Consider the following 11,258-nt stretch of genomic DNA (forward strand, 5'->3'; position numbering starts at 1 on the left):
GTTGGCCTAAACATAAATTTGCAAAAGACTCATACTGTACTGAATGACTGTTACTATTAGAGACAGTAGAGAGGGAGCAAGACTGCTTACTCCACCAATACTTTTGTTGTACGTGTAGGCGAGTTTACCCGCCAATATTAAATACAACTAGTTTGTCTCTTCATGTGACCATTTTAGTCATGTATTATTCAACATTTGAAAGAAAAAAAAAAGCAAAATTTCAGCTGAAACAATAAGACACAATAAGGGTTAGTGTGAAATGTACTTGCTGAAATATTCATGGAGTGCAGGTCTCGTTGTGAAGTTAGTAATAATTATTACAAGTGCTTTCAAGACAACTTTAAAGTTGCGTTGTCCGCTGTACTTCATATTTTAGCCGACAAAATTGACTGTAATTTTACAAAACCCAAAACCAGTGACGTTGGCACGTTGTGTAAATGGTAAATAAAAACAGAATACAATGATTTGCAAATCCTTATCAACTTATATTCAACTGAATAGACTGCAAAGACAACATATTTAATGTTCCAACTGATTTTTGTTGTTTTTGCAAATAATCATTAACTTAGAATTTAATGGCAGCAACACATTGCAAAAAAGTTGGCACAGGGGCTTTTTCACCACTGTGTTACATGGCCTTTCCTTTTAACAACACTCAGTAAACGTTTGGGAACTGAGGAGACCAATTTTTGAAGCTTTTCAGGTGGAATTCTTTCCCATTCTTGCTTGATGTACAGCTTAAGTTTTTCAACAGTCCGGGGGTCTCCGTTGTGGTATTTTAGGCTTCATAATGCGCCACACATTTTCAATGGGAGACAGGTCTGGACTACAGGCAGGTCATTCTAGTACCTGCATGCTGTTGTAACACGTGGCTTGGCATTGTCTTGCTGAAATAAGCAGGGGCGTCCATGATAACGTTGCTTGGATGGCAACATATGTTGCTCCAAAATCTGTATGTGCATTTCAGCATTAATGGTGCCTTCACAGATGTGTAAGTTACCCATGCCTTGGGCACTAATACACCCCCATACCATCACAGATGCTGGCTTTTACACTTTGCGCCTAGAACAATCCGGATGGTTCTTTTCCTCTTTGTTCCGGAGGACACGACATCCACAGTTTCCAAAAATAAAAATTGAAATGTGGACTTGTCAGACCACAGAACGCTTTTCCATTTTGCATCAGTCCATCTTAGATGAGCTCGGGCCCAGCGAAGCCGGCAGCGTTTCTGGGTGTTGTTGATAAATGGCTTTGGCTTTGCATAGTAGAGTTTTAACTTGTACTTACAGATGTAGCGACCCACTGTAGTTACTGACAGTTTTCTGAAGTGTTCCTGAGCCCATGTGGTGATATCCTTTACACACTGATGTCGCTTTTTGATGCAGTGCCGCATGAGGGATCGAAGATCCGAAATATCATCGCTTACGTGCAGTGATTTCTCCAGATTTTCTGAACCTTTTGATGATATTACGGACGATGGATGGTGAAATCCCTAAATTCCTTGCAACAGCTGGTTGAGAAATGTTGTTCTTAAACTGTTCAACAATTTGCTCACGCATTTGTTCACAAAGTGGTGACCCTCGCCCCGTCCTTGTTTGTGAATGACTGAGCATTTCATGGAAGCTGCTTTTATACCCAATCATGGCACCCACCTGTTCCCAATTAGCCTGTTCACCTGTGGGATGTTCCAAATAAGTCTTTGATGAGCATTCCTCAACTTTATCAGTCTTTTTTGCCACTTGTGCCAGCTTTTTTGAAACATGTTGCAGGCATCAAATTCCAAATGAGCTAATATTTGCCAAAAAATAAAGTTTTCCAGTATCTTGTCTTGGCAGTCTATTCAATAGAATATAAGTTGAAAAGGATTTGAAAATGATTCTAGTTTTTATTTACCATTTACATAACATGCCAACTTCACTGGGGTTTTTTTTGTTGTCGACTAAAATATGACTAAAACTAAAATACATATCAAGTTTGTGCTAACGAACTGAAGCCGGATGTGGTAGTCCGTGGTCGTGAAGTCCGGAAAGAAAATTGATGAAAATGTTTTGAAAGTTAGTTTCCCGTGTTTGTGCGGTTGTAGCCAGGAGAAGTTGCCAGCTGATGTCATCCACCTCCAGGGCGGAGCGGGATGACATAATTCAACCTGGGCGTCATCAGTGGACAATGATGTCGCTCGTGCACCTTGATGACATCACCCAACTTTGATGATTCGGGCGAGAAACAAGGGCAACTTTTTCCATGGTGGTCTTACAAAGAATTGTTGAGAGGCTTTTCTGTGTTCATGTCAGCAGCTGCAGCACATGTTGGCTGACTGGACATGTCTGCACCCGCCTGAACCGCCTCGCGCCCGGCCACAGATGACCCAGGTAACCACCCGGGGGTTCAAGGTCGTCACCACCATCCCAGCTCTTGTTGCACTTCCTGTTAGACGCGAGCTCTGGGACCACTTCTGGACTAGTTTCTATTCTATGGACTAAGTCCTTGTCTCCAGGTTTAAACCCTGTCATCAATTAGTTGGACTTGGGTCTAGGTCCCATGTTAGGTTCTGTCCACTGGTCTGGGTTCTTCATTTTTAATCTTTGGACAGGGTAACATACTGTACACAGGTCGAAGTGGTTGTAGTCTATGTACAAACCCCGTTTCCATATGAGTTGGGAAATTGTGTTAGATGTAAATATAAACGGAATACAACGATTTGCAAATCCTTTTCAAGCCATATTCAATTGAATGCACTACAAAGACAACATATTTCATGTTCAAACTCATAAACTTTCTTGTTTTTTTTTGCAAATAATAATTAACTTAGAATTTCATGGCTGCAACACGTGCCAAAGTAGCACTTTTTTACTATGAAGCCACGCTGTTGTAACACCTGGCTTGGCATCGTCTTGCTGAAATAAGCAGGGGCGTCCATGATTACGTTGCTTGGATGGCAACATATGTTGCTCCAAAAGCTGTATGTACCTTTCAGCATTAATGGTGCCTTCACAGATGTGTAAGTTACCCATGTTTTGGGCACTAATACACCCCCATACCATCACAGATGCTGGCTTTTACACTTTGCACCTAGAACAGTCCGGATGGTTCTTTTCCTCATTGGTCCACGGGTCACGACGTTCACAGTTTCCAAAAACAATTTGAAATGTGGACTCGTCAGACCACGGAACACTTTTCCACTTTGCATCAGCTCGGGCCCAGCGAAGCGTTTCTGGGTGTTGTTGATAAATGGCTTTGGCTTTGCATAGTAGAGTTTCAACTTGCACTTACAGATGTAGCGACCAACTGTAGTTATTGACAGTGGTTTTCTGAAGTGTTCCTGAGCCCATGTGGCGATATCCTTTACACATCGATGTCGCTTTTTGATGCAGTACCGCCTGAGGGATCAAATGTCCGTAATACCATCGCTTACATCGTGTTTTCTCCAGATTCTCTGAACCTTTTGATGATATTACGGACCGTACAAGGTGAAATCCCTAAATTCCTTGCAGAAATGTTGTTCTTAAACTGTTGGACGATTTGCTCACGCATTTGTTGACAAAGTGGTGACCCTCGCCCCGTCCTTGTTTGTGAATGACTGAGCATTTCATGGAAGCTGCTTTTATACCCAATCATGGCACCCACCTGTTCCCAATAAGTGTTTGATGAGCATTCCTCAACTTTCTCAGTCTTTTTTACCACTTGTGCCAGCTTTTTTGAAACATGTTGCAGGCATCAAATTCCAAATGAGCTAACATTTGCAAAAAAATAACAAAGTTTACCAGTTGGAACATGAAATATGTTGTCTTTGCAGTCTATTCAATTGAATATAAGTTGAAAAGGATTTACAAATCATTGTATTCTGTTTTTATTTACCATTTACACAACGTGACAACTTCACTGGTTTTGGGTTTTGTAGGTTTTCTCTGGACTTAAAACGAGTCTCCAGGTTAGGTTATGTCATCTAGTCCAGTAATTCTCAAACCATCTAGTGGTATGGCAAATAAGTACAGTGTTTAATTTTCTTATAGTCAAACACAGTGTTACTGTTCAAACTGGCCAAAAATGTAAAATAAAACATCTGCCTTGTTTTTGATGAATACTTAAGCCTACTACGCTACTGTATTTTAACGTTGGTCATTATGGTGGTACTTGGAGAATCAAGTGTTTTCTAAGGAGGTCCTTGGTAATATAAAGTTTAAGAACCACTGGTCTCGTCTTAGTACTATCGTGTAGACTAAGTTCTCGTCTCCAAGTTAGATCTTCGGTCTCGGTACTATCCTGTGAACATGGGTCTAGTTTCCACTGGAGTTCTAACCATTGGTCTAGATTCTTAAAGTGGAATTTTTCTAGTCCTGGGATGGGTATTTAAGTTTAGTCTCCAGGTTAGGTAAGGTCTTCTAGTCTATGTTATCTCATGTGTACTAAGGTTTAGTCTCCGGTTTAGGTAATGTCTTCTAGTCTATGTTCTATCATGTGTATTAAGGTTTAGTATCCGGTTTAGGTTCCATCCACTGGACTAAATTCTTAATATGGATTTAGTACTCGTCTGGACTAGGGTTTTTTTTTGGGCTTCAAGGTTAGTCCTGGCTTTTGTCCTTTGGTGTAAGTTCTATCATGTGGACTTAGTTCACGTCCCCAAGTCTCCTTGAAACCACACTCTCTTCGCATCGCACCATTAGAATTTGTGTAATTGCACACACGAGAGGTGTTAATTGTTCATGTCTCTGATGTGTTCATCTATCAGTCTGAGGAGTGATTGTTACAGCTGTAGTTACCCAGCATCACCTCTGTGTGTCGCCAAAGTATCCACAGCGTGTAGAAATGTGCGTACGTAGCATGAAGTTGGGGTGAGGCGCCGCACATTTCCACATTCAGTTCACTCTTGATACATCTCCACTTTGCCTGAGGCCCATGAGTAGGATCTGTCCACTGGATTAAGTTATTTTCTTTGGAATTAGTCTAGTCTCCAAGCTAGGTTCTATACACTGGCCTATGTTGCCCTCTCTATGACGTAGTTCTAGTCCCAACCCAAGTTAGGTTCTATCCATTGGCCTATGTCCCTCTCTCTAGGATGTAGTTTTAGTCCCTACCCCAGCTAGGTTCTATCCAAGGCCTATGTTGCTCTCTCTAGGATGTAGTTTTAGTCTCTACCAAAGCTAGGTACTATCCACTGGCCTATGTTCCTCTCTGTAGGACGTAGTTCTAGTCCCAACCCAAGTTAGGGTCTATCCACTGGCCTATGCGCTCTCTAGGACGTAGTTCTAGTCCCAACCTAAGTTAGGTCTATCTACTGGGCTATGTTCCTCTCTCTAGGATGTAATTTTAGTCCCTACTCAAGTTAGGTACTATACAAGGCCTATGTTGCCCTCTCTGGGACGTAGTTTTAGTCCCTACCACAGCTAAGGTCTATCCACCGGCCTATGTTCCTTCTCTCTCTAGGACGTAGTTCTAGTCCCAACCCAAGTTAGGTACTATCCACCGGTCTATGTTCTTCTCTCTAAGACGTAGTTCTAGTCCCAACTTAAGTTAGGTTTTATCCACTGGCCTATGTTCCTCTCTCTAGGATGTAGTTTTAGGCCCTACCCAAGTTAGGTCCTATCCAAGGCCTATGTTGCTCTCTCTAGGACATAGTTCTAGTCCCAACCTAAGTTAGGTACTATCCATTGGCCTATGTCCCTCTCTCTAGGATGTAGTTTTAGTCCCTACCCAAGCTAGGTTCTATCCAAGGCCTATGTTGCTCTCTCTAGGACGTAGTTTTAGTCTCTACCAAAGCTAGGTACTATCCACTGGCCTATGTTCCTCTCTGTAGGACGTAGTTCTAGTCCCAACCCAAGTTAGGGTCTATCCACTGGTCTCTGTTCCTCTCTCTAGGACATAGTTCTAGTCCCAACCTAAGTTAGGTGCTATCCACTGGCCTATGTTCCTCTCACTAGGATGTAGTATTAGTCCCTACCCAAGCTACGTCTCTCTAGGACGTAGTTTTAGTCCCTACCAAAGCTAGGTTCTATCCACTGGCCTATGTTTGCTCTCTCTAGGACGTAGTTCTAGTCTCAACCCAAGTTAGGTTCTATCCACTGGTCTAACTTGGGTTGGGACTAGAGCTACGTCCTAGAGAGAGCAACATAGGCCAGTGGATAGATCCTAGCTTTGGTAGGGACTAAAACTACGTCCTAGAGCGCAACATAGGCCTTGGATAGAACCTAGCTTGGGTAGGGACTAAAACTACATCCCAGAGAGAGGAACATAGGTTCTATCCACTGGACTATGTTCCTCTCTTCTAGAATGCAGTTTTAGTCCCTACCCAAGCTAGGTACTGTCCAAGGCCTATGTTGCTCTCTCTAAGATGTAGTTTTAGTCCCCATCAAAGCTAGGATCCACTGGCCTATGTTCCTCTCACTGGGACGTAGTTTTCGTCCCTACCCAAGTTAGGTTCTATCCACTGGTCTATGTTCCCCTCTAGGACGTAGTTCTAGTCTTTACATTAGTTTCCATCCTGTGTTTCTAGTCCCTGGACTTTGGTACGTAGGGTTGTTCATCATGCATGTTGGCATGTTGATGGTATGATCCCCCCACTGACCATCCCACAGTCTGCCTTCTCTCCATATACTTCAGGGTGTTCGTCCCAAACGGAAACCCACGGTCTGGCTGAGATGGAAGGTTCCATCGTGAAGAGCAACACAAGTTTCTACCACATCCAGAAACTTTTGGATCGAGGAACCAGCAGCCACGTCTTCAGATGTAGCAACTTGGGGACGGCAAAGAACATGGCCCTGAAAGTCCACAAAAACTACGCCTTATTTGAAAATGAGGTTGGTGCGTCCAAGCGTCTTTGGTGGTCTCAGTGAAAGGTAGAACCTGTAGAACATGTGATGCGGTCTGGTGTATACAGATCGACATGCAGGAGATCGTGAGCGTGCTGGACCCGGAAAAGAAGAGCATCGTGGAGTTTATCGAGACGTTTACCTTCAATGGACACCCTTGTCTGGTCTTTGAGCTGCTGGACACCAGCTTGTTCAGCATGGTCTACGACAAACGCTGGAAGACCTTCTCGCCCAACGACATCCGACCCGTTGCCCAGCAGGTAGAACACACACATTAAAAGGTCCTTAGTTTATAATAGCGCGTCAGTCAAATCTTTGACACTTCTCCAGCTGCTGACCGCCTTTGATGCTCTCAAGAGCATCGGCGTGATCCACACAGACCTGAAGTCGGACAACATCATGCTGGTCAACCATGCAATTCAGCCCTTCAGGGTCAAGCTCATCGACTTCGGCTTGTCCATCACAACTTCGGAAGCGCCGCTCAGTTACGGCGTGGCCCTGCAGCCCATGGGCAACAGGTCTGTAGAACAGATCACCTTTTTGTTACCTCTAGTCTTTCATCAAGTCACATGACTCTGCTGTCAACAGGGCACCTGAAGTCGCTCTGGGTCTTCCCTTCGCCGAAGCCATCGACATGTGGTCTCTGGGCTGCGTCCTGTCCTTCTTGTACCTCGGCAACTACCTCTTCTTGGCTAACTCCAACTACAACATGGTCAGTCGTCGTCACCTACGATCCGTGAAGACTTGATGTCAGATGACTTTGCGTGCACTACTTGTGGACTTGTCTCTACAGCTGCGCAGCATGGTCGAGGTCGTAGGACGTATTCCTGACCATCTCCTTAGCGCCAGCAAAAACACTCACAAATATTTCAAGAGGAGCAACAGAGACATTGACGGCGATCACCCAAAGTGGCGACTGATGGTACGGTCTCCTGGACGTTTGTCTTCGAGGAAGCTGCGTGACTGACGTGAGTTGTGTTCGTCTCCGCTGCAGACGGAGAAGGAGTACCAGGACAAAACCGGCGTCCGTCCTGATGCATTGCCGTGGTCTTTCAAATGTTTGGACGACCTGATCAAAGTAAGTCCGCTAACATTAAAGAAAACACTAAACTATGCGATCCTGTGACCATGACAAACTGTTTGGGACTTCCTCTAGCTTAACCCGCAGGTGAACGAGCCCATTGAGTTGGAGGACCGTAAGGCCTTTGTGGACCTCCTCGCGTGTCTTCTCCATATGGACCCTGAGCGGAGGATCACCCCTGAGGAGGCTCTTAAGCACCCCTTCCTGACCATGAGCCACCTGAGTGAGCACCGTAACAGCAGCTTATAGTGAGTCCAACCAGATCCAGAACTTTTGATAGAACCTGAAGACCAGAGTTAATTCTAGGCAGGGAATGTCTCCATTTTTGACTGTGTTGTTTCAGTGTGGCGGACAGCTTTGACAAGATGAAATTCTGCCCAGCCAATTACTTCCAGAAGGACCCCACTGACCCTAAACCTGACGTGGGTCTTATCACCAACCCAAAGAACTGGCGGCAAAAGTTCTGTCAACTTTTCAGGACTAAAAAAAGGACAGATGAACCTGTTCCGCATGTCAAGCTGAAGACCTGGTTGCAGAACCTCTGTCAGACCAACAGCAGTCCTGATCCGCCGGCACAAGGTCTCGGTTCCCCTGGTCTATGTCCACGGCAGCAGTCCAAAAAAACCTGGTGCAAAACAATCCGGCACTTCTTTAGAAGGAACCAGATCGGTCCAGAACTGGAACACCAAAGCCACATCAAACCAGACCACAACAACAAGTGTGCCGGGGCTAACCAGTCAACACAAGTTAAAAAGGACGAGTCATCAAATGTTAAAAAGGACGAGTCACAGAGAGATAAAAAGGACGAGTCGGCAGCAGCAAAAAAAAGGGCCAAAGTTGACTTGAAGACAACTCGGGTGGCGACTAAAAGGCGCAGGGACATGACCTTCGACATGAACTACCTCAACTACCTGCGCTCGGACGTCGACCAGAAACCCAGAAAGTCCGACACTTTGGAGAACCTCTGACCTCAGCTACCTCTCAGATGAGATCACCTTGACCTCGCCTACCTCATCATTTGCACAAGCGACCGACGGAACGCCCTAGACTGTTCTGTTGCAGGACTTGTTTCTCAAGGAGCACTTTATTGGACCAAAGCAAGTTTACCTCAAAGCACAGGTTCAAGAATACACAATGGGTATAGAACCAGTCTAGCACCTTTAGAACCAATGTTGTACCAGTTTAGAACCTACACAGTATATTATTATTATATAATTATAATTAGGTGCGGCTAAGTTGGGTCTACATGGACTCTTATCTTGGTTCTAATTGCCGGTTTTAATGACGCAGAAAGTTCTAGTCCCTGCAGGTGACGCGACTGGTGTCTGTTGACAGACCTAAGAGCACCGTGGTTGGGCTTCCTACAAGAACCCAACAGAACTTTGGTGTTGAATAAATCACAGCTCATCTTCCTGGGCAACATAGTTAAAATAAATGTTCATGACCTATTGAAATGTATGCACATCAGCCGTGTGGTAAGCGCACCAGCTGGGTCCGCAACAATTCCGCTATGTGCCTGTCTCTGCTCTTTGCTCTTACTTTCAGTGTGCCGATGGACCCAGCAAGGATCTTTAGAAGGACCACAATCCTGAGAACCGGACCGTTTGTCAGAAGCATCGTACTCTGCAAAGGGGAAGTACTCTCAAGGCCACATTTTTATTTGCAGCTGATTTGATCCACATTTGGACTATTAGTACGCATAATTCTCCCGCCCCTTGGTTATGGCCCTCCTAGTACGAGATGCGAATGTTCCAGGTTTTTAGTCAGCCAGTCTTAAATAGGTCCAAGGGCTGATTATTCAGTAGTTTTAGACCCTGGTTTTAGCTGAGCCTCATTTACCACCGAGAGGCTAGACCGGGGGTCGGCAACCCGCGGCTCTAGAGCCGCATGCGGCTCTTTAGCGCCGCCCTAGTGGCTCTCTGGAAATTTTTCAAAAATGTATGAAGAATGGAAAAAGATGAGGGGAAAAAAAATCTATTTTTTTGTTTTAGAATGTTTTCTGTAGGAGGACAAACATGACACAAACCTCGCTAATTGTTATAAATCACACTGTTTATATTAAACATGCTTCACTGATTCGAGTATTTGGCGAGCGCCGTTTTGTCCTACTTATTTTGGCGGTCCTTGAACTCACCGTATAGTTTGTTTACATGTATAACTTTCTCCGACTTTCTAGGACGTGTTTTATGCCACTTTTTCTGTCTCATTTTGTCCACCACACCTTTAACGTTGTGCATGAGTGCACAAAGGTGAGTTTTGTTGATGTTATTGACTTGTGTGGAGTGCTAATCAGACATATTTGGTCACTGCATGACTGCAAGCTAATCGATGCTAACATGCTATTTAGGCTAGCGATGTGTACATATTGCATCATTATGCCTCATTTGTAGCTATATTTGAGCTCATTTAGTTTCCTTTAAGTCCTCTTAATTACATTTATATCTCATGACACATGTAATATGGCTTTTAATTTTTTGCGGCTCCAGACAGATTTGTTTTTGTATTTTTGGTCCAATATGGCTCTTTCAACATTTTGGGTTGCCGACCCCTGGGCTAGACCCTTCGCAAAAATTAGATACACGTAAGGCCAAAATATTAGGAAAACACTTTTAGCCGGAATTTGAGGTAATATTACAATTAAGTACAAATGAGGCCACAGTATTCTTTGCAGCTAAAATACACATTTTGCCAAAACATTAGGCTAAAATAAGGGACGGGGCGACCATCTTTCCCATTGAAGTCAGTATTGAAAATAAATCATCTTGCTTATTACTCAAATTGATATTCATAATGTTTAGTTTATCGAAGGAAACACATTCTTTGTCAAACAAAATAAAAGTAAATATAATGAACCAAGGGGTTACAACAATATAAAGACACTAACTAACCCTTGTGCACACGTAGAGCCCAAAATGGGAATTACAATTTGACTAGCAAATTTCTTACAAGTTTATTGAAGTTATAAAAATGCATTGTGTTTTTGATTGCAATGTTGTTAGAATAGATATGAAAATAAAGTATACACACTTTCTCTTAACACCTCCTTCGGCCCCATCGACTTCCATTATGACTGTTATTTGTTAACAGACTAATCCAAGGGTATATTATAATGCTTTTTCCACAAAAAACTAATTAATTTCATTCTTGCCAATTAAAAAAAAACAAGACAAGATGGTTTTGGTGTAATCGCGCCCCATAACCACCAGAGCTCACCAGAAAACTATGAGCATAATTCTCAGAGCTTTGATGATTTTAAGCTGCCATTACATTAAATTGCTGAAATGTAATGAAAATGGTCTGTCAGAGTTATATATATATATATATATATATATATATATATATATATATATATATATATATATATATATATATAT

General features: G+C 43.3%; 1 protein-coding gene across 1 annotated transcript; it reads left to right on the forward strand.

Annotated features, from left to right (window-relative positions):
- The first annotated feature begins 7,605 nt into the window (after positions 1–7,605).
- LOC133641847 (uncharacterized) lies at positions 7,606–9,173 on the forward strand. Its single transcript, XM_062035921.1, has 4 exons — positions 7,606–7,725; positions 7,798–7,881; positions 7,960–8,132; positions 8,228–9,173. The coding sequence occupies exons 1-4, from the start codon at positions 7,606–7,608 to the stop codon at positions 8,850–8,852; spliced, it is 1,002 nt and encodes a 333-aa protein (XP_061891905.1). The 3' UTR covers positions 8,853–9,173.
- Positions 9,174–11,258: the final 2,085 nt, after the last annotated feature.

This window comes from Entelurus aequoreus, linkage group LG02 (assembly GCF_033978785.1).
Source record: "Entelurus aequoreus isolate RoL-2023_Sb linkage group LG02, RoL_Eaeq_v1.1, whole genome shotgun sequence".
In the NCBI taxonomy this organism is placed as follows: Eukaryota; Metazoa; Chordata; class Actinopteri; order Syngnathiformes; family Syngnathidae; genus Entelurus; species Entelurus aequoreus.